At 40.7% G+C, this 24,035-nt stretch overlaps 3 protein-coding genes across 3 annotated transcripts in view; 2 read left to right on the plus strand and 1 right to left on the minus strand.

Annotated features, from left to right (window-relative positions):
- Window positions 1-370: 370 nt before the first annotated feature.
- On the minus strand, window positions 371-4,400 carry LOC144973973 (zinc finger BED domain-containing protein 4-like). Its single transcript, XM_078916862.1, has 3 exons — window positions 4,383-4,400; window positions 1,301-1,543; window positions 371-1,093 (listed from the first exon to the last, which is right to left on the minus strand). The coding sequence occupies exons 1-3, from the start codon at window positions 4,398-4,400 to the stop codon at window positions 371-373; spliced, it is 984 nt and encodes a 327-aa protein (XP_078772988.1).
- Window positions 3,020-14,633, plus strand: LOC144974163 (uncharacterized). The gene is made up of 3 exons (XM_078917081.1): window positions 3,020-4,790; window positions 7,629-7,721; window positions 14,005-14,633. The coding sequence occupies exons 1-3, from the start codon at window positions 4,601-4,603 to the stop codon at window positions 14,562-14,564; spliced, it is 843 nt and encodes a 280-aa protein (XP_078773207.1). The 5' UTR covers window positions 3,020-4,600; the 3' UTR covers window positions 14,565-14,633.
- Window positions 14,634-19,265: 4,632 nt separating this feature from the next.
- Window positions 19,266-24,035, plus strand: part of LOC144973232 (nuclear pore complex protein Nup85-like) — a 36,909-nt gene continuing 32,139 nt past the window's right edge. The window contains exon 1 of the mRNA XM_078915409.1: window positions 19,266-19,346. Coding sequence (XP_078771535.1) covers window positions 19,305-19,346 — 42 coding nt within the window. The 5' untranslated portion in view covers window positions 19,266-19,304. The remainder of the gene's footprint in view (window positions 19,347-24,035) is intronic.

Consider the following 24,035-nt stretch of genomic DNA (forward strand, 5'->3'; position numbering starts at 1 on the left):
GATGGGATCTTTTCTTGGATCATTGCTTGTTGTCGAACTTTCCCAACGGATTTGTCTTTGCTTTTGGTGGACCATTAAGTACCCAGTGACTGGTCTTGATTCTTCAAGGGAAGCAGCTTGGCTCCTCAACTTACCCTTATGGTTTAATAATGTTGCTTGCCAAGGACCACTCTGCTTTATATTTTGTTGTGCCCTCGCTAAAAAGGTAGGCGTTTGAAGCTAGGGTCAAGGAGCGTGGATGCTGCTACAAAATAGGTGTCATACAAATTGACAAATCGCCTTCTTAATTCAGATTGCCGGAAAAGTGCCAAAGGATCCTTCTGTTCACACAAATCTGATATGCTCTTGTGCAGCATTGTGATAATGGGGATCATCTTGGAGAGGTTGGTTCGGTTTCACTTGACATTTCTGTCGTTGCCTGGTCGAAGGGTTCGAGGGCTTGGACAGCTTTGGCCATTAAAGCAACATCGTCGTCCGACATACACATGTCCTTCTTTGACAATAGGCAAAGCGTTGCTGTAACAGGAAGATGCTGCTCGACGTATCTTTGAAGCATATGCATGGTCGAATTCCATCTGGTGTCGACATCAATGATGAGTTTGTGCAAAGGGAATGCCTGGCTTGCTTGTGTATCTTGAAGCTTATCCGATGCTTTGACACTATGGTGGAAGTACGAGACGATTGCTTTTACTTTGATTACCACTTGGAGAACTTCATTAGTTTTTTTCAGAGAGTCTCTCACGATCAGATTTAAAGTGTGTGCGAAACAGGGCACATGTCGTAGACGGAGAAGCTCTGCTGCACTCACAATGTTTGCTCCATTGTCGGTCACGATGGTTGAAACTTTGCTTCTGATGCGCCAACGATCAAGCACTGTCTGGATCTCCGTTTTGCTGTTCTCACCAATGTGGGAGTCTCTGATTCGTACTGTATTTAATACAACAGACTTGAGCTCCCACGATGATGAGATGAAGTGAGCCGTAAGTGTCAAATAGCCTTCCGTCTTCCTGGATGTCCAAATATCGGTTGTGATAGCTATGTCTTTGGTATCATCTAAAAGAGTCTGGACGTCACTCGCAACTTTTTCATAAAGCTGAGAAGAAAAAAGTGCATAGAAATTATGGTACCATTGTCAATCACCTTCATCGTCGTTGTCATCGTCGTCGTTGTCATTGTCATCACCGCCGTCACAAACCATGACCACAAGTCACATATTTTAAAACAAGCTCAACTAACATAACATTAGGACATGTCACAAAAAAACAACAAGAATAATGAGTATGCTTACTTGCTTACTTACCTCGGGAAGGCAATATGTGGTCAATTTTTTTCTTCCTGGCATCTCGTACCTCGGGTCTAGGGCATGCAGAAGTTCTTGAAAGCCTTCATCTTCAACCAATGAGAAAGGCTGCATATCTTTGGCTATCATCTTCATTATGCAGTCATCAAGGAGCTTTCTGCGACTTGAATCCGAGGATATTTTGTAATTTGCTCCATCGCTGCAGTGATAGTTGATTGTTGCTGCTTGCTTGTTGGTCGGGGCCTACTGGTACTAGTGGAAGCAACAGAAAGTTCTTGGTTGCATCCCTCTAACGCCATCGGATGTTTGAATCTCAAGTGTTTTAAAAGGCTCGAGGTGGATGATCCTTCAGTCTTGATCTGAGCCTTACATATTTTGCACATTGCGTATGATTTATCTTTTCTGTCAAAATAATTCCATGAAAGGGATTTTGTCTGGGACGACATTGACAGATGCGTGATTAATTACTCAGCGTCGCAATGTCGTGTGTGTGTGAAAACAATAGCTGGGGTGGGGGGGGGGGTGTTTATAGTCCCCATCTCGAGTTCTTGGAAGGACGTTCATTAGTTTCGATTTCCGAGAGAAAATTGACTTCTTGGAATCAGGTTGATTCCTAACTTATTCCTAGCTATTGGAAAGCCCATAATGTAATCAATAATTTTATTTTGATTACGGATAGTTTTTAAAACTTAAATATGATTGAATTATATTCTATAAACCAATAAAATAACGTATTAAAGAGAAATTGAAAAATACCCGGGTACCCGAGTATTCTACCCGGGTACCCTCCTCCTTCCCTCCTTAGATGCCTTTCGCGTCTCGACCGAAAGATCGGGTCGCCTTGGCTGTTTCCAGTATTTCCTGTGTGAGGTGTCTCCAATATTGCCGGTCCTCTGCTAGGGTTCTCAGATTTTCAAGGTTCCCTGCCGTTATGAGACTAATGCTTTGTCCAAGTGTTGTGAGGTTTTTGTTTACGATCACTGGGAGTGTTGTGATCGGTCTTCCTCTGAAAAGGTTCCCGTGTTTTTGGAAGTATCCCGACATGGCTTGGTTAGCTGGTATGTTTTTGTCCCTGCGTAGTATGTGACCGAAAAGTTGCCATCGTTGTTGTAAAATGTCAAGGGAGATTGGTCTTTCTTTTGTGATCTTATAGAGTGATTCATTTGAGATCTTTTTTGGGTATTTGATGTCCAGTACCCTTTTAGCTGTGTGCGATGGAAGGCATCCAGATGTTCTTCTTCGGATTTTGTCAACGCCCAAGTGCCGCAGTTATACAGAAGTACCGGTTTTACAAGAGCACGGTACAGTTTCAGTTTGGTTTTTCTCTTTATTTTGTCACCTCTAATCCGTACATTGGTGAGTTTACTGAGTGCGGCTTTTGATAGCTGTTTTCTTCTTTGTACACCTCGGTGTCTCCAATTAGTGAGCCGACTTTCTTTGTTCTTTTCCTTCCTCTTTGTTCCTCGATATTGTTGTAAATTCGGTTTTATTGGCATTGACTTGGAGGTTATATTTCATGAGGGTATTTTGTATGATGTCTATATTTGCTGGTGTTGATCCAATAAAATCGACATCATCTGCATAGGCGATTTCTCTAGGGATTGCATTCTCAATATGAGTCGTTGGTTTTGGGAATGACTTTTCGAACTTCTTTCAGAGCGTGTTCTAAGTATATTGTGAACAGAATCGGGCTCAGACTATCTCCTTGGGGGTCCCGATGTTACTTTCGAACTGCGTCTGTTTTGTGGCCCCGTATATCCTTGGTTGTATCTTTGTGTTGCTGAGGAGAAATCGGATTATTCGGAGCTCGTCTTCGTCTACTATGTCTGTTAATATCTCCAAAAGTTTTCCTCTGTCGATCGTATCAAAGGCTGCGGACATATCGATTCCGGTTATTGTTATGGATATGTTTTCTTTGAGTGCCTTTGCTGCCAACCATTTATGTGTCCATACAACGTCCGATGTGCTTCGGTCTTGGCGAAACCCGCTTTGGCTATGTGATAGATATTTTTCTATTTTCGGTCTAATTCTGTTGAGGACAATAGTTGACAGTGTTTTTCTTATGGTATTCAGTAATGTTATTGGGCGCAGGTTGTTTACGGGTCCTTTCGTTTTTCCTGGTTTTTGTATTGTAATTAGGACACCGCTGTTTATGTCCCAGTCTTTGTGTGTTGAGAATGTTTTGTTCATTATGTTTGCAATGCTCAGATCCAGGGAGAAGGTACCGCATTTCAGCAATTCAGCGGGAATTTCATCTTCGCCTGGGGATCTGTTATTGTTTAGGCACTTTATGCTATTTCTAACTTCAGTTGTTGTGATGCTGTTGTTTAGGTCTCGAGGGTTTCCTGAGAAGGGCGATATTTGTGAGACTTGTTTGTGAAATTTCTGCTGGAAGTGGTCAGTTACAATGTCAAGGATATCGTTGGGATTTGTTGTCTGTTTGCCAAATTTATCCTGTAGTTTTGGGTTCTCGAATGGTTTTCGGTTCAGAGATTTCGTCGCTTTGAACATAGACGATGCGTTATTTTTGGACTTTTCTATGTCTTCCACTTTTTTGTCTAATTCCTCGTTTCTGTGTTTTATTGTAAGTGATCGAATTGAATGCAGTATTTAGTTTCGTTCCGTTTTCAGGTATATTATTTCTTCCGAGTCTTTCGTGTTTTGTATCCTGATCCTAAGTTCTTTTTGTTGCCGCGATAGATCGTTAATAGCGATGTTAAGCGTTCGATTTGGTTTGTTCTTAGTTGTATTAATAGAGCCTGCACTTTCTTCCCCCGCATATTTCATTGCCGCTTGCGTCTCTTTCCATTCATTGTTTGGATTGCTGTTTTGCTTTATTTTCCATAGACTTGAGTTAAGTTCATATTGGTAATGAATGCGACATTCTCGCTCATTTACTAAGTAATTTTTGCCGTGTTTATTTTGACTGCACAGCCCTAATGTTTACACAATAAAAATGAAAGAAATTATTGTAGTCCATTTCAAAATTTTCTAATCTTAAAAACCTTGTATCTCTACTAATACTATACTGATCTCTCAGAGTGGTTCTATATAATAAATCATAGGGTTTTTCATACTCTACAACATATGCAATTTTCATGCTTCCAACCCTGTTTGCACAATTCAAGGGGTTTTTTTTGGACCTAATTCCCCCTACTATTTGAAAGTTCAAAAGCTTTCCATGAATGTGTCGCGTGTCAAGTTGCGCGGTGCGATTGTTGAACGGAAGATGTTTTTCGAGTCCACAATGTGGTGCTATAAAATTGATCTGGTTACAAAACTATCAGAGTTGACATAGAAATGAACAAAGAAACCTTTGAAAAGTCCGTATTGATTACTGCCAGGATGCATTTTTTCAACCAAAAACATTCTTTAACCAGACGTTGCTTGATGGCAAGAAATAAACCTGTTTACTCAAATCTTGTTGAAGCAATGGAGAAGTTATTTGGAAATGGCTATAAGTTTTGCTCTGCCAGTTTTTACTATCTTGGTAAGGAGGTTTGTTTGATTGTTATTATTAATACACTCAATGTTATTGTCTTGCTGTTTTTGTTTTGCAAGCGCTATTGAATTTGAAGGGATTGAGGGGTGGGGGGGGGGGGGGGGGGGGGGGGGAAGGGCTATAGCTGTATTTTTTAGAGCCGAGGCTTTTTATCATCAAATCAATTACATGTCATGAAGGGGTTCATTACTACATATTCGAATTATTGATGGATTGTCATGGTATTTAAATAGCATAATAATAGCATGGACTTGGTCCATTTGAGGGGGGGGGGGCGGTGTACTCTTAGATTTGTAGTTTTTACCCCAAGGCATCTGTCACAATGTCATATTGTGGAGGACGTTTGGGAGGGAAACAGTCAAATGCATAGTTATTGTTTTGGGAGATGATATTTTTTCCTTGTAAATCATCTCTCTGTCATGTATTGTTATTTTGAATGTATAAAGTACGCATTTGTGTACTACCCTTATAGTGGAATCTTGTGCTGGTGTATGGGTGAGACATTTAGATGATCTCAAACTAAGTAGGCCTACATTGATAGTGTGCTCTTGGAATCTACATCTGTTCCCTATTTAAACCTACCACTCCCCTTTGTCTTACCTTTTCCCTCAAGTCCTTTTTATTGTACATCTAGAATCTTTTCACTATCCAATTTTCTTCCTTTTTACTGGCGCTGATATGACCTTAACGTGTTGCAAGCGCCGTAAAACCCTTATAAACAAATAAACAATAATGTGTTTGAACGCATTCCAGTATCCTTGTATCTTGACTTTGAATTTGAATATTGTGTGTATAAATCGAGAGTGCATGGTGATTGGAAAGCAGCTCCCTATTTTACAATACTTATAATTTATTCAAATATTTTGATTTTTTTTCTCAACTTTTGTAGGTTCCTTGATGTATTGCAATTAAATCTCCCGACATCTCTTCACGTTTGTTAATTCGTGTATGTGTTCCTCGATGTATGGCAATTAAATCTATGTTCATATTTTCTTACCAGATCTGTTAATTTGTTTGAAATTTCAAAGCCCTATAAAAATGTCAGGACGTACCCAGTTTGTGGCAGCTTATGAAGTTTGGAGATCAGTTTTTCAAGTACAAAGATGGCGAAGAATCATCGGAATACATGTTCCATTTGATGCTAAGACGATCAGAAATTATCATGAAAAACTCATCACCGCAGGATCTATGGCTGATGTTTAAGAAACGGTCGCTCTTCCACGTTGAGGAACTCGACGGTAGCGTAAGCCCGTTCACGAAATGTTTTCCCGTAAGCCCGAAAAAGTTAATTCACAACAGTCTTCTTAGGACGCTGGCGAAATCGACTTGGGGCGCTAACCAAGCGCTCCTGAGAACATCCGCCTCGGCACTATGCTAATCCATTCCACCGCGGAGTATTGCGCTCCAGTGTGGGGTAGAAGCAGAAACGTTGAGAAGGTATATGTTAAACTTCGCAAGTCAATGCACATAGTGTCAGGAACGCTGGCAACAACGCCTAAAGAATGGTGCCCGATAATGGCAGCAAGCCAGCCCCCCCCCCCCCCCCCCCCCCCCAGTGTGCGGAGGGAGACGATTACGGAAAACTGGCTAAATAAGATCAAAGAGAGGGGGAATGGGGATACCCCCCCCCCCTGAAGCGCATTATGGACGGTGCCCCCGTTTCGAGCCGAAATAAGTCCCGGAAACCCTTGTACGCAGCTTCCCTGACTACGAACAGAAATGCATATACGAGATGGAAGTCGGTTTGGACGAATTCAATCCCTCGAGGGGGCGGGGACATACACTCCTTAAAGTTAGGTGAGAAGCTGCCAGGCTTCGACACCTGTAAGAGGAGACACTGGGTGGTAGCGAATCGGCTTCGGTCGAGGACCTGCTAACGGCAAAGTCGCTTCATCATTGGAACCCGAAACCGCAGAACATCTAGTTGAACAGTGTGTTGTGACGAAGCTTCCGGGCGGGTTCGCTACGGTGCACGGATGTGATAGGGACTTTGCTGATTGGGTCGATCGTCATAACATAATAGTAATAGTGTGAGCACTATAAGAAGCTGCTGCTGCCAAGTTGTGGTAACGAGCCCGAAACCGCAGAGCATCTAGTTGAACGGTGTGTTGTGACGAATCTTCCGGGTGGGTTTGCGACGGTACACGAACACGGTAAAGAATTTGCTGATTGGGTCGATCGTCATAACATAGTAGTTTGGGCACCATTAGAAGCCGCTGCCAAGCATCGAGGGAAAGTGGGCTCTTTTTAGAAAATGGGGTTAAGTGGCGTGCTTGGAAGCTACGCTAACTGTCAAGCACTCTCTGTCGAGGAATGCGACATTCGTCTGGAGTTTGAAGAGATGATGTTGGCTTGATATGAAGATTGGTCTGATCTCTAAAAGAATAATCTGGAGCAAGGTGCACTTATTTGCAGGTCTGGTAACTTAATGGGCTCATTCTTGTAATGGAAATCTCAAAAATTGACGCAAAATATGGTCCATTACAACAATATTAAACTAGGCCCATAAGAGGGTTCGGATGTCAGACCTGCAGATATGTACACGTCGATCTGGAGTGATGAAGCGGCATTCCACATACCTTTTTTTTTTTTTTGATTGGTTAAAAGAGCAAGTCTACTCAACCAACCAGCTTCTTTGGAGGAACTTGAAGGGCGAAAACATGAAGTTATGACTTCCACCTCGTAATATTTTTTTGTGAAATCATTGTCAGATTATCAGTCGTATCTGACGAGGATTCAGAAAGCGAATATCTTGTAGATTAAATGGAAAAATAGTTAGGGCCTCTAGTTTTCGTAATGTAAAGTATTCCATTTTTTTTCTTTCAGACGCGAATGGTGAACGTGTAACATTTTCCTCCGACGAAGAACTAGCTATTGCATTTTATTTGACGGACGTTGAGCTCCAAATAGGCATTGAAGGTTGGTTTTTCTAAAAGGTGTATAAAAAATATTTTCATGATCGATATATCCAAATCGTAATCTATGATGCAACTCCGCAAAGTGAGCATTAATTTGTGTGCTGATTTTGACAAAACCCGTCGGATGTCGCACGAGCAAGTTTTGAGATACCGAATAAAAGTGAAAAATCGTTATCTGCATGAATTTCGATTTTTCGCTTCATCGTTTGTATTGCCAATCTATTAACATTTAGATCTAGATAATTTTATTTTTTTCTTAACTTCACCGACGCAAAATACTTTCGAAATTGACCTATAACCCGTCTCAAAGGTGGATGATTTCAATTCAACGCTGAGAACCGAATTGTTGCCAAAACCCCGATGTCCCGAGTAAAGCGATAAACAATATAGTCAATATAGAAATTCCATTTACTTTCCTGTGTGACATAATCTGTCATCAATAAGACCCTGCATTTTTTTTGTTAATATTAGATCTATTTATTGGTGTTATCAGAAGGCTTCCTGGTATTAATATTACTAAACTTCTTGTAGTCTCGATGATTTTTAGTCGCCTTGATTATCGCAATAGTTTGCTTTAATTTTAATGTGATAATAATGCCACTAGTCGACTCCAAAAGATACAGAACAAAGCAGCTCGATTGGTAACGTTATTTCAAAAGCGCGAGTATATTACCCCCATTTTTGAGGAACCACACTGGCTACCTGTAAAGTTCAGAATTGAATTTAAAATCCGTATTCACGCATTCAATTGTTTAAACAATTCTGCTCCTTTTTGCCTTCAAGAACTTATCCACCTTAGTGAACCCGGTCCAAATTTAAGATCTGCTAATTTAAATCTGCTAAGGAACTCCCCAAATCTTTAGTTTTTCATGAGAAATCCTTTTACCGCCACTACCTCGGATTGTGGAACTCCATCAACATTGAAACAAAAAATAGTGAAAATCCACTTATTGTTAGTAAGCGGTTAAATACTGAACTTTTCTGTAGGGCACATGATTTAGACTCTTAGTAGGATATGTATTTTATTATAATAATATGATATTTTATCATCATATCGATGTGGTTTTTAACTTGTCAGTTTTATATATGTGTATAATATATGTTTTGTTGATGTAAAGCACCAGTGAGCAATTATGATTGGAACTAGCGTTATGTTATTATTATTATTATTATTATTATTATTATTATTATTATTATTATTATTATTATTATTTTTTTATTTAGTTGTTATGTTTTGGTTTTTGTTGTTCTTATTATTATTATAAAACCATGCATTTTTATTTCAATTTAATAGCATAATATACAATATAAGATATCTAAAAATCTAATTTCAATATCTGAAAACGGAAATAAAATCACGAACGACATCGTAGCTCAGAGTACTGAGAACGGTATTTATCTTTGTCGAAATAACAACAAATAACAACTGAAATAACACAAAAATACATTGATTCTAGCCTCAATAATTTATTTATGTGGTCTACTAGGCCCCAACTTTACGTGCACAACGCCGAGCAACTACCGGAAGTAGAACATCAGTTGTTATATTAGTTGTTATCTCGACAAAGATAAATACTCGGGAGGCTAGAATCAAAGAATTTCTGAGTTTTCCATAATAAATAACATTGTTTCCCCGCGTGTAATTCTCCAAGCGGGCTGTTTATACTTGTTACCAGTTGTTATTTGTTGTTGTCAGTTGTTATTTTTTGTTATCTCGACAAAGATAAATAACCGTCAAGAAGGTCAACAAAACAAACAACAAACAAATTAACAAAAATAGAGGGGGGGGGGGGAGGGGGAGGGGATAAAGTCAAAATCTTTGGTCTGTGTTACAGAGGGGTTTGATTTTTTACTCTTGAGAATGAATGTGGTGTGCAAATGCTGTTGTGATAAAAATGTAACTGTATTTTAAACTACTAATAAATATGTGTGTCGTCCCCCCTTCAAATCTGAATAACTTTGACCCTAAGATAATTACTGTGTTTTGTCCAGAAATTGTGCCTCTATTCAAATATGAAATAACATTTGGGATTCGAATTTTTCCGACGTCCGACGGGTTTTGCCAAATCAGCACACATTTGCTCATTTCTTACTTTGGGAATACCTCAACCCTCTCCCTCCCCCCCCCCCCCCCCCCCCCCCCCCCACCACCCATTTTCCCACAAGAAAAAAATCAACAAAAAAAAAAAAAAAACAAACAAAAAAAAAACAAGGAGCTGAATAAAACCCGACGTGCATCTATATATTGCTGGTCTCATAACTCTAATTGTTATGGACTCATTGGTGAAATGGAAATACTATCAAACCAACACAAAACATTGTCAGTTACAACAATATTAAATCAAACCCATATTCACATTCAAGGTTGTCCCTGACATTTACTACATATTGCAGCCAAGCGAGCCTGTCAGACACTGAGGTGTCCCATTGAGGAAATTTTAATTGACGTTTATCACTACTTAGACTACTCAAAGGCATTTGATTCTGTTAGTCATCAGAAACTTATCCAGGACCTCGTGGCAATAGGTGTGGAAGAGAATGATGTGGCTCTAATCGCTAATCTGTACTGGCAGCAAAAGGCTCAGATAAAAGTGCAGGCAGATACAACAGATGCAATTGAAATCAAGAAAGGAGTGCGCCAGGGATGTGTTATGTCTCCTTGCTTGTTTAATTTATACACAGAGTCTATTTTTCGGCAAGTAGAAACAGCACAAGGGTTGAAGGTTGGTGGCCACAACATCAACAATTTACGTTACGCTGACGATACTGTCCTGTTGGCGGAAAGTAAGGAAGACCTTCAGAAGCTACTTTCAAAAGTGAACGAAGAGAGTAAAGAAAAGGGGCTGTTCATGAATGCGAAGAAGACAAAAACAATGGTGATAACAAAAAAGAAAGAGCCCATAGATATAGAAATAGAAGAGTGTCCAGTGGAACAAGTAAAGGAGTTCACGTACTTGGGGCAGTTGGTAACATCCGATGCAAAGTCTGACAAAGCTATCAGGAGACGAATAATGCTGGCCAAAAATGCGTTCATGAAACTAAAGCCAACCCTCACCAACACAAATATCTCCATCAGAACACGAATGAGATGCACCAAATGCTATGTGTGGTCCATTTTCTTTTATCGTTGTGAAACGTGGACACTAACCGCACAGACAGAACAACGTATTGAAACTTTTGAGATGTGGACGTACAGGAGAATGCTGAAAATACCTTGGACAGCAAGAAAAAAAACATCGAAGTCCTCGACCTAATGGGCCAAAAACAAAAAGAACTTCTTTTGACTGTGAAGCACAAAAAGCTGTCATATTTTGGACATATGCGAAGACATGATAGTCTCGAAAAAAGGATAATGGAGGGAAGAATTGAAGGAAAGAGAGGCAGAGGAAGACAAAGGAAATCCTGGCCAGATGACATCAAGGAAGCTACAGGACGGCGCATGGCAGACTGTAACGAGGCTGCAATGGACCGTGAAGGATGGAAGGCCATGACATCCGACCTCTGGAAAGAGATGGAACCCGGGTGATGATGATGATGAGACAATAGCACAAAGAGACAAAAATCCCTGCAACAGTTCCAAATAGAAACAGGGCATGTTGTTAAAAAAATAATCAAACATGGACCAACAAGGTGGTTGTCACTTCACAAATGCATTGAAAGACTTGTGGAACAATGGGATGCCTTGACTGTTTTTTTTTCAGTGCAGAAATTAAAGACCTTAAAAACCGTCTGATAGGTTGAAGAGAATTGATTTATTTTTTTTCCAACGCAAAGTCAAAGGCTTATGCCCTATTCCTCAAGTTTGCCCTTCCCACCTACATTAATGCTAATCTTCTCCTCCAAAGAGAGGAGCCAACAGTACACTTACTGCAGCAGCGTCTTCATGATGTTGTGACTGACATAGTAATGGCTTTTGTTAAACCAGAGGCCATTTCCAAGGAGAGTGATATTTATAAAATAGAACACCACAGGAGAAGCAGACAGAAGGATAGAGAGGATTTGTTAATAGGCCATGATACACGACTTTTTATTGATGTCATGAAAGCGGAAACAAAGATGTCTGGGACACAGTTGATAGAATTTTTTGAAGATGTCAGGAGCTTTTATTCCACCTCATGAAAATACATTTTCGAAAACTTGCCCCTTAGAGATGAAGATCTCAAACATGCGAAAATATTGGACGTCCGTGTCAGGACCACAACCAAATTCGAGTCCATAAGTTACTGGATCAATGGATTCGAATGTCTTAAACCAAAAACATCCCATGAACATGAACAACTTCAAAAGGAGTTTGTTAGGTTTCAATTTGATAAACTGGAAGGACTTGATGTGACGATGAGGGTTGACAGGTTGTGGCAGGAGATCAGTGAATTGAAGGATAGTTGTGGAGTTTTTAAATACCAACTCTTAGGGTGGGTAATGAAGGGATTATGTTGTTTATCACATAGTAATGCAGACTCAGAAAGGGGTTTTTTCGCTTTTCGCAAGAACAAAACGGAGGCTAGAGCAAGCATGACTAGGCAGCTTCTGAGTGGTATAATTCTGATCAAGATGACTCTTATTAGTCGTGGGCAGTCTTGTTATGGCTTTGTGCCATCACCAAGTCTTCTGGCCAAGTGTGGTCGACAATAACTGCACAGAATAACGACACACGCCTGTGAGTTTGGTGTCCTCAGGTGAGTGTTTAAAAAAAATATCAATGTAATGTTTTGTCCCTTATTTTCAAGCGTCCTGATTTTTTTTCATGTGTCCTGATTTTTTGAGACCTTGGTCCTGATTTTTTGTGTCGGTAAAATGGCAGGTCTGCATAATTGCCTTTGACTATCAGGCCTATATTATGTGCACATCGATAAAGCCTCGTCTTCGACCACCCTCCTTTTGTATATTTTCGTTGTTTTTAGCAATTCCTGAGCTAGGTCAAATTATTATGCTCTTTTGAAGAGTACAAAAGTTATAATTACCACAAACTGTGAATAAATTTTAAAATTCATTTAGGTTAGTAGTCAAATATTATATCCCTTTGGGTAAAATGACTGAATAAGACATGAATTCATTTTGAAATTTGATTTTGGAAAGGTACTTATGTGGGATTTAGTGTAGTGTATATGTATGTATGTTGTATGTATGTATGTATGTATGTATGTATGTATGTATGTATGTATGTATGTATGTATGTATGTATGTGTGTGTGTGTGTGTGAGAGAGAGAGAGAGAGAGAGAGAGAGAGAGAGAGAGAGAGAGAGAGAGAGAGAGAGAGGTATACATTCGATGTGGTTTTTACATATTTTTGTTTCTCGGTTTGTTTGGTTTTTTTTATGGGGGGGGGGGGGGGGGGGGGGTTGTGCATATGTGTATTTGTGTGTGCATGTGTATGTGTGTGTGTGTTTATATCTTTTATTAGTAGGGAAGGAGATGCGTTTCCTTTTTTAGCAATGTGGATCTTTTCGGTGTCATCCGTTCCTGTTATTCCGATGTACAACTTAAAACATCTTGTTTAGCCGTCGCCTCTCCAATTCTGAGGGGAAAGGGGGGGGGGGCGGCTAATTTCAAGTAAATAATACAAAGTCCAGTAATACCAATAGAAAACACACACTGATCTCACATGTGACAACGAACAACAGTTTCAGTTGACAGTTTGAAACTTAATAGCAAGCCAAGCAGACCAAGCCGATGGGTTAGATTTCATGATCAAAAGGGATGCAGAAGGATATATAGACGTATATGCATGTTTTCACCAAATAATTTTTAAAAAATTAAACTAACACATACGCAAACACAACACACACACACACACACGCGCACACACACACACACACACATACACACACACACACACACGCACACACACAAACCAAGCAAAAAAAAAAAACAACAAAAAAACAAAGCCCGGTTTAAAATTATTTCACGATATTATTGGACAGACTAAAAGTCGAGTACCAAATCTAGTGAAGAATACCCTCTATGACTCGTTGGTTCACCTGACTTCGCTTTGCCTTTTGTTCCCCTGTCAGCCCATTCTTCTTCTTCTTGTTCCTCTATGACATCTATGTCAGTCGATTTGCAGATCTGTGGTCGCTTTGGTTCAGCCTCCATAGAGCTTTTGTAGTGTGTAGGGTGACCATAATCAAGCTGAGACTGTCGAGTGATTGTTGTAGACAAGACTTCTTAAAATCACAGCCATTTTGTGAAATTCACATGACAAAGATAGGCCTGTGTTTTATTTTATAATTTCAAAGTATGATATGATGTATAAATTTGATATATCAAACTTCTTTAATTCACAGAGGTACAGCCATTTGATGGTATGAGCCTTATTAAGGCGGAGAACCCCAGCATGAACAGTTCTTCAACTAGTTTTGAACCATCATTTCAATCCCAGTATTCCACACCCAACCAAGATTCTCGCCAAACCAACTGTGGCAGCAGAGGTCAGGCCAGCCATCGCCGTCATCAAACACGAACGTTGCCGAACAGCACCCCGACGCTCTATAAATCTAAAATTGTACCAAAATTATCTTGTCGATTACCAATGCAGAACAATTCTTGGATCATGTCGAAAACATTCACTAAAAGGGAATCAAATATCACTGGAAAGGAGTTTAAAAAACGAAAGAATAAAACATACACTATTAAATCTTACTTTAGTGGTGGCGATTGCTGTAATGTAATCAGAGAGTGTGACGCTACCTCTTTATTGGATGATAAGGAAGTCATGAAAAATGATGGGGATGGAACTGTCAACAACAATACGAGAATAGGATTGTTTAAAACTGTAGGCGAGGTGCTGACTAGACTTTGTTTTTTCTTTTTCCCGACGATTGTGAGAAATATTCTATTAGATTAAAATTATTGTGCATAATATTAGATATGAATACCAAAGGAAAATAAATGATTAAATTTGATCATGTCAAAAGTCGAAACACTTTTAATATCAGAATAAATTATTTATTGTAGTTAGAATTTGTAACATGTATATGGTATTTTTATTGTCATTGTCGATGGCGATGGTTACAACTTTCAAAAAGCAACCTTTTTATTACTAAAGAAGGAGTCAAGGTTCGTCACATCCTCACTAAGTACACTATCGGGACGATTCTATTACCTATCTGCTCTGGTAAGCTAGGACCCAGTTGTCCGCATATCCTAGCCTCAGGAAGGAAGTATTTGGCATGTCGCTTATGTAAACATTAAACATCGAGGCCAAAACAGATCCTTGAGGGACACCATTCCTTATGTTCCTGAATTTGTTCATATTATAGTCTTCTGTATTTGCATAGGTGCAAATGTCTTTATGACAGTTAGCACTTAGCTAACCGGTTTGGAAACGGCTGGGGAAGACGGGTGAAGAATGTCTTTGATTGACACCGATATCTACATATCATTAATAGCCTGACGATCGATGTACGTACGGTTACATAGTTTTAAAAAAACGAAAGGCCCCGTCGAGTTTTGGCTCCGAGCAGTAAGTAGACTCTGTACATTGAAACTAGAACTGTGGCGGGACACCGGAACAGCTCGCTGTCCGCGAGACCCTTGCGGCAACACGATTCATCGAGTATTGAATCGAACTCGGAACTCTCGCGCTTTCAAATCAATTTCGTTTGTCCCATGACAGCAAACCAATCCGAGCGGCTCGGAATTCGACAGACTGTGACTTTATAGACTCGGTATTTGCAAGACCCTTATAAACAAAGTCCCGCCCCAGATCTAATTGAAACCCTGAAATTACGGACAGAATACATCTAAATCTAAATACAATACTATAACGCTTGGCGAGATTGCGCATAGATACAGCATTTGACAAGAAAATGATTTTTTTTAAAATGATGATGACTGGCCTGTTAATCTTAAGAGATGAGGTTGAAGCTGCATTAAACAATTAAATGAAAAAAGTTCAGGCCTGTGTGCAAAGGGATATTATATCCATCTAACTGGCGCATCGGGAAGTTAAAAAAAAAACTCGTCTGCAATACGAGAGAGACCAAAAATGCGTGTCATCCGTTAGGCTGAAAAATTCCAAGTGATTGGTAGCTGGGAAGTTCATCGCTCATATGAATTCACAATTCGATCAATTGTGTTGTAGGATAATAATTTTAAAGAGGTTTTCCCGAAAATATTTGAATGTGACAGTGCCAGACAAAGCAGAAATAAAAAGAAAAACGTGAGCATTAATATCCACGTACGTGCTCAATGCGCTTTACTAGGGGTCTCTAGCCAACAGCAACATTGAACATATGATGTAGGGCGAGATATGATGCCTGTAATGCGATATTATATATATAATATAAAATCTATTTTTGACAGAGAGACAAAGCTGTTAACGGCAAGGTGTTCATTAAAATAATTCAGCTTTAACATTGCGGGATATCCACTAAACGTGCTCAAAGCGCTTTACATGCGATCCTTAGCCAACAGCAACATTTAACACACAATACGATACATTCCGCCTGCTAGGCGATATTGCATTTTTTTCGGATAGACGCAATGCTGTTAACGGTCAGGTACTCATTTTACAACCCCCAAAATAAAAATAATAATTAAAAAATAATCATCCTTCCTCGACTTGGAAGCGAACATCAGACATCCCGATTAACGGCCAAATGTGCCACAATTGTATGATAGTTTTGTATATTTCTCTTCTGCTTTGCCTGGAACTTTCACGGTCATACATATTCATGTTTTTGTCTTGCAATATGTATATTAAACATACATACAAACATACATACATACATACATGCATGCATGCATACATACATACATACATGCATACTCGTACATACATGCATAATCGTACATACATACATACATACATCCATACATACATACATATAATGTCCTCGCTGCTTTTATCGAAGTACTCATTCACACCTGAATCGAAAGGGGTAATGTGTGTAAAGTACCTTCTTCAAGGGAACAAAGTTGGGACCAGGATGTTCCACGATCGCTGCCACCTAGCCAACCCAGCCATTAACCACGGTTATCATTGTTTGAATCTTGTGACAAGACAAAACACTAGATCGTTGAGCGACTGAGCCACTGTTTCGAATGTAATACAGCTTGATATTCGTTTGTCTGTAATTTTTATGTACCAAGCAAGATTATGCGTGATACGTTATTTGCCTTTGTTGCTCGATCAGTTTATATTTTTCATACTTTCTTTTTATTTCTATTCCATCTTGGCAAACGTAATGTTCACACCTGTGTATACTAAGTTAACGAAACTTTCATATACCGTGAAAGGTGAAATAAACGAGGCACTGAATGCATGGGTTGTCCATGAAAATATCGTATCCATGATATAGAGCAGTAAAGTTAGGTGCCCCAAACGTAAACAATAACAAGTTGCTAGTGATTTCCGTTAGGTACCGGAATAATTTACGCACAATATAGGTCTCCCAATTTTGTAGTTTGAGTTGTAGGCAATACACTTTCAGTATTGAAAATATGTTTACATAAAATCTAACAGTTGCAGAAATAATAATATAAGGCTAAATTATTATGAAAATCAGGCTCCGAATAATTCTCGTTTTGTTCACACCAGCGCAATAATTTGCTCTGGTCTAAAAATAGATAGACTGTAACTTTTGATAAATTTTAGGAAATTTTACCTTTTGTTCCATAAAATATCCATATCTAGACATTATTTGATGCATGATCGAGTATTTATGAATATGTGTTTCTTTTGCCACCTAACAGCCAAATTTTAAAGGTTATTTTTTTCTATTATTTACATTGGAACGTGAGCTGTCAAGACAGGAACATGTGGTTTGCCACGTGCTTCTCGACCTTTGTTTACGTTTGGGGCACCTAACTTTACTGCTCTATTGTCGTTTAATCGATTCTAATTTTAAAAGTATTGAGAATCCACCCAGCCAGGGTTGCCATTTTGGCCCTTTTCAGGACCAAATCCGAGATTTTTGGCCCTTTTCAAACACAGTTGGCCCCCCATATATCAGTTGGCCCTTTGGCCCTTTTTTGGCCCCTTTTGGATGGTAATTGCCCCAAACGAACCCAACTACATAGCCTTTAGTTCAAAATGAATTTTGTTCAATTTATCCACATCAAGAAAACTGATATGTGCATGCACACATCGATATTCGTATTATTACTGATTCGAGTGTTTGAGACATTGATCTGGCACCAAAACCCTCCTCGACCTGTCTCTGCAAGGAGCTTGCATGTGCTGATTGCTGATTAATTACACGAGGCAAGGAATCTGACAACGGACGGCGATGACTTGGAGTTCGGAAATGCCTTGTTCGTGGAATTTGGGTACAAGTTCACAAATGAATGTAGTAAATATGTACTGGAATTTGTAGCCAATGAACAGCAACGCCAAAGTGTGGAGGAAAGGGTGCGTCACACCAAAGAAAGATGCCTGTCCATGTTAGAGGTTGCTTGTGAGCAAGTCAAACTAAGACTTCCATCGACAAAGGATATGTTCAAAGGACTCAGTCAGCTTAGTCCAACAAAAGTCCTTAACCAAGTGGACAAACCTGCATTCAGCAGCCTACCGTTCCTTCATTTGGTTAAATCGGATTTGGTAGAGGATCAATATAGACGTCTCACTTTTATTGACTGGTCAGATGTGGAAGCTTTCAAAACCACAGGACTCCCAAGTGACACCCATAAATTTTGGTTTGGAGTTATGAAAACACCTGGATTTGAAGAGCTAGGTCAATATGTGATGAATTGCCTCATTGTTCCGAGCAGCAATGCAGTCATCGAGCGTGTCTTCTCATTGGTAACGGCCACAAAAACAAAGCCCCGCAACCGAATGGGAGTAATTTGTCTTGATGCAATAATCAGGATCAAATCTCATCTTCAGCAACGATCCAAATGCTGTAAAGATTTTGTGGCCACAAGCAAGATGATTGCACTCCATAACACAAAGGTGTTGTACACCAAATCAGATGAGAAGGATGAGGAACAGCAGGAAGAGTGCATTCAGCAATTCCTGTAGATTGGATAACGAATATTTAAGTTAAATGTAAATACTTTATTTTCTTTTCCACTTTGAATGTATTTAAACGTAAATAGAACTTTATTTCAGAATTATTCGTTCATTCATATAAGTTGTGATTAATTGGAATGACATGCGGTGAAAATATACAAAATTAGTATCATGAGCTACGGAAACCCACAATGTCGTCGAAAAATACAGGATCACTCAGGTCTGTGATAAGGGAAATGTGTCCCAAGTTGAAACAATGGAAGAAATCACTTAAAAATTTTGTTGGAGTTAGGTAGGGCAAAACTGTACACTTTGTGGACCAAGGCCACCAACCCACCAACCATCCTTCACCAAGAGCAGTTATGGCAACCCTTTGGATATGTACAATCTGAGTCTGGCAACATGCATACGACCCCCCTTTGCACGTAAGCTCACTCCTCTTTATTGTTCACACATGTTTGTATGATTATCTGTATTCGGATATACATTCTGTAACGTTTAGTGAACATTTTCCGTATTTTGGCCCCAAACCGTCTCATTTGGTCCTTTTCTTGTCAAAATCTGGTCCCACGACAAAAAATCACCTGGCAACCCTGCACCCAGCCTATCTTCACACACCCAAAAACAATAATGGCGGCATCCATAGAGCAAGAGCCGGATGAATTTCCCTTGGTAAATTAATAATCAATTCATGTTATCTTAGATTAGAAATACTAAACACTGCATGAGGTCATTGGTACAGCGGCGAGGTCCCCGCTGCCATCTTGTTCTGTTCTCCAAGCGGCATTGCCAGACGTTTCTAAAAAGTTTAGTCAATAGCAGTAGCAGACAACAAACTCCAGTTATTCAGTAATCGCGGCTAAAAACAATGTAACACATTATTTTTGTCTGGAGCCTAAAATGTCGAGAATAGATTTTATCACCTTGTTCACGATAATGTAAAATAAATATAAAATCTTCACCGAAGTGGGTAATATGCCCTAGGGCCCACGCATCTCCACCGAGGTGGGTAAGAGTAAGAGTGAGTAGTAAGTCAGTGACTTACTAAGTCCCGGCCGTTTGGTTGGGCTTGGGGAATCGATCCTTGACCATGTCCTGTATGCGAGACATACTTACTTATACTTATACAAAGTTAACTATTAATAATTAATCATCTATGTTGAATCAAAGTCCTAAATCCTAAAAGAGGAAGAATGAGCGTTAGCACTGTCGGGTCCGACACGACGTCACAAACACCACAAGTCACAAGAAGAAACAAACAACCCAGTAAATTTGAGTAAATTAAAGTTAAAAGGGGCTCACAGTCACAGTGATTCAACTTCAAGGACATTGTAACTTTATTCAGTTGACAAAATTACTTTTAGGGTAACAACTGCAAAATAACAATAAATAACAAAATGTTACTAAAGCTCGCAACACAACATATTAACAATGTATAACACTACATAGCTCCCGCCAGAGCTTTTGTTCATTTGTCATAAATCCAGCCGATCAGGGGGTTTGGATAATCGTCCCCTTTCAGTGCGTTTGGATTCGGTCTGCAACGTTTCCTCATCAGGAAAGATCATACGTTTCTCCTGGTTGGTTGCACCCGTTTTACTCTCTCCCGTGTTCTGTGCTTTCTTCGGTCTTCCCGTTCGTGGTGGTTCATGTACCTGAACAGGTTGATCAATGTCACAGTGTGCGGGTTTTAGTCTGTCGATTGAGACTGAGTCTTCTTTGTTTCCTACTTGTAGTTTGAAAACTTTGTCACCGGTTTCTAGAACTCTATACGGTCCTGTGTACGGAGCCTGGAGTGGTCTTCGATGTCCATCATGACGTATGAACACGTATTTAGCTTTGCTGATGTCCCGTGGTACGAAGCTTGTTGCTTTTTTATGCGTGGACGGAGGAACTGGACGAAGTTGACCCACTTTCTCACGGAGGTTTTTCAACATTTCAGGAGTATTGGTGTTGGGATCAGGACCAGGAACAAAGTCTCCAGGTACTGTAATAGGTGCCCCATATACGAGTTCTGCCGACGAGGTATCGAGGTCTTCTTTTGGGGCGGTACGTATACCTAACATCACCCAGGGAAGTTGATCAATCCAGTTTGGTCCTTCTAGTTTCGCTCGAATGGCTTCCTTCATGCGGCGGTGGAAACGTTCAACCAATCCATTTGCTTGGGGATGGTAAGCTGTTGTTTGTTTGATTTGAGTACCAAGGAGTGTGCACACGTTTGACCACAACTGTGAAGTGAACTGTGGTCCTCGGTCTGATGAAATGTTCTCTGGTACTCCGAATCTAGCAACCCAGTGTGCGATGAATGCTCGTGCTATTTCTTCTGTGTCAGTACTGGTAATGGGTATTGCTTCAGGCCATCTGGTAAATCTGTCCACCATCGTAAGCAGATATGTATAACCACGTGAGGGGGGCAGTGGTCCAACCAAATCGATGTTGACATGGCTGAAACGTCCGCTGGGTTTTTCATATTCTCCCAGGGGCGCCCTCGTGTGTCTGTGTACTTTTGCCCTTTGGCATGATGTGCAGGTCTTTGCCCATGCATTGATCTGTTTGGTCATTCCCTTCCATACCATTTTCTGTGAAATTAGTCGGCGGGTAGCTCTGATTCCTGGATGTGAAAGACCATGGATGGCGTCGAACATCTTTCGTTGCCATGATTTGGGAACCACTGGCCGTGCTCTTCCGGTCGATATGTCACAGAGAACTGTAGTGCCATTAGTCCCGTAAGAAATGTCTTTCAGTTGCAGGGATGTTTCTGAGGTGCGTAGTGATTGGATCTCCTCATCATTCAATTGAGCTGTTGCCATGGCCTCATAATCTATTCCCTCAGAAATCGCACTGAGACCGAAGTCGTCTGAGGTGTCGTGTTCTACTGTTGTTCTTGACAACGCATCAGCTACTGGATTGTCTTTTCCTGATATGTGTTGGATATCAGTTGAGAATTCTGAGATGGCAGATAGTTGTCGTTGTTGGCGTGCGGACCATGGTTCTGAAACCTTGTTCATTGCAAATGTTAGTGGTTTATGATCCGTGAAAATGGTGAATATTCGTCCTTCCAAGAAGTAACGGAAATGCCGAACGCCACAGTGGACAGCCAGGAGCTCCCGATCAAAAGCGCTGTATTTCTGTTCCGGAGGACGAAGCTGGCGGCTGAAAAAGGCGAGAGGTTTCCATTGGCCGTCAATGTTTTGTTCTAGTACTCCCCCCATCGCTATATCAGAAGCGTCTACTGTCAGTGAAGTAGGAGCTGATGTCTGCGGGTGGGACAACATAGTTGCTTGGGCCAAGGCTTCTTTTGTTGACTTGAAAGCGTGTTGTAGGGTATTTGTCCATTGAAGGGGTGCAGATTTTTTTGTTTGACCAGCCAATGCCTTGTAAAGTGGTTGCATTAGTTGAGCTGCTGCTGGCACGAAACGGTGGTAGAAATTGACCATGCCAACAAATTCCTGTAGGCCTGATGTTGTTGTAGGGGTGGGGAATGAGCGAATTGCCTCCACTTTCGCTGGAAGAGGAGTTGCTCCGTGACAACTGATCCTGTGTCCAAGGAAATCAATCTCTTTCACCCCGAAAATGCACTTGTCTGAATTCACCACTAATCCATATTTCTCTAGCCTATCAAAAAGGGCATTCAAGTGTTTTTTGTGTTCTTCTGCATTTTTGCTAGCTATGAGGATGTCATCAAGGTAAACAAATGTGAAGTCCAAACCCTGACAAACTGTGTCCATCAGTCTCTGGAAAGTCTGTGCAGCGTTTTTTAACCCAAAGGGCATCCGGAGGAATTCATAGAGGCCAAATGGGGTTATGATTGCTGTCTTGGAGATGTCCTGCTCGTGGACTGGGATCTGATGGTAACCGCGAATGAGGTCGACTTTTGAGAAGATTTTGCAACCTGATAGTCTTGCTGAGAGGTCTTGTATGTGAGGAATCGGGTAGCGATCTGGAGTAGTAGAACCGTTTAACCTGCGGTAGTCTCCACATGGTCTCCAACCTCCGTTGGGTTTAGGTGCCACATGTAGAGGCGATGCCCACGGACTGTTGGAACGACGTACGATTCCTAGAGCCTCCATGTTGTCAAACTCCGATTTTGCTACTGCTAGTTTGTCTGGTGTCAGACGGCGTGCTTTTGAGTGTACCGGAAGGCCCGTTGTGGTTATATGGTGTTCCACAGAATGCTTTGTTGTGGGACATGAAAACGTGGGCGAAGTGAGTGCTGGCCGTGTAGATAACAGCTGAGTGAACTGATTCTCATCGTTAGTTGTGATGATTGAGATGTGTGGGGCTGTATGCTGTGAAGTCATGAGTGAGACTGAAGCATAGGTGCCGCTGTGCATTAGGCGATTGCCCTTCAGATCGACGAGTAGTGAATGAGCCCGAAGGAAATCTGCCCCCAAAATTGGTCTGTTGACGGCTGCCAGTGTAAATGACCATTCATACTGGTGTGATCCTATGTGTAAGGACAGTTTACGTTGTCCATATGATTTGATGAGTGTACCATTGGCGGCTGCTAACGGGAACCCGTGTTGTCCGCGGCGAAGGTCGTTTGTTGAAGCCGGTAACACACTGATCTCAGCTCCTGTATCGATCAGAAAGTTGCGGCCAGATTGTTTATCATATGCAAACAGAAGGTTGTCTTTGGAGCCGGCCACCATATTGCTTATAGGTGGCCGGCTGTCCAGTTTTCCGAAAATTTGCAAGGAGTGGTGCATTTTGTAGCCTGTTTGCCGAATTTTTGGTGGTACCAACACAAATCCGGGTCAGGTGTCTTACTGTGTTGATGGCGTGGTCCATCTCGTTTGTTGTGTTTGCCTCCTTTCATTGTTGCATTAATGGTAGCTCCGGTGGACATAAAGTGTTTGTCTGCCGCTTTGGCTAGGTCCCGGAGGGTCGGATAATCCTGTTGAGTTACCAAGGATTGGACTTCTGCTGGTAGTTGGCGTAGAAAAACTTCCTTAAAAAGGAATCCTGGTTCTTGTCCTGGAGGGACTATGGCAAGCATTTTGTCCAATAGTTCGCTTGGTTTGGAATCACCCAGACCACCAATGTCTAAGATGCGAGATGCGGCTTCTCTTTCAGAAAGTTTGTAATTGTCTATGAGTCTTTGTTTGAGGGTTTCATATTTGTTAGTGCTTGGTGGGTTGGTCAGGATGTCGAGAACTCTGGTGGCAGTGTCTTGGTCGAGGGATGCTGTGACATAACTGTATTTAGTTACGTCAGCTGTGATTCCTTTAATTGTGAATTGTGCCTCGGCCTGAATGAACCAAATTTGAGCTCTTTGGGGCCAAAAGGTTGGTAGTTTGATGGACACTGCGTTGGCTTCATGGGTATCCTGATTGGTTGGCATGTTGAAGGAAGGGTGTG

The sequence above is a fragment of the Berghia stephanieae genome, chromosome 5, assembly GCF_034508935.2.
Source record: "Berghia stephanieae isolate SIO BIC M18660-M18661 chromosome 5, UCSD_Bste_1.3, whole genome shotgun sequence".
Lineage (NCBI taxonomy): Eukaryota > Metazoa > Mollusca > Gastropoda > Nudibranchia > Aeolidiidae > Berghia > Berghia stephanieae.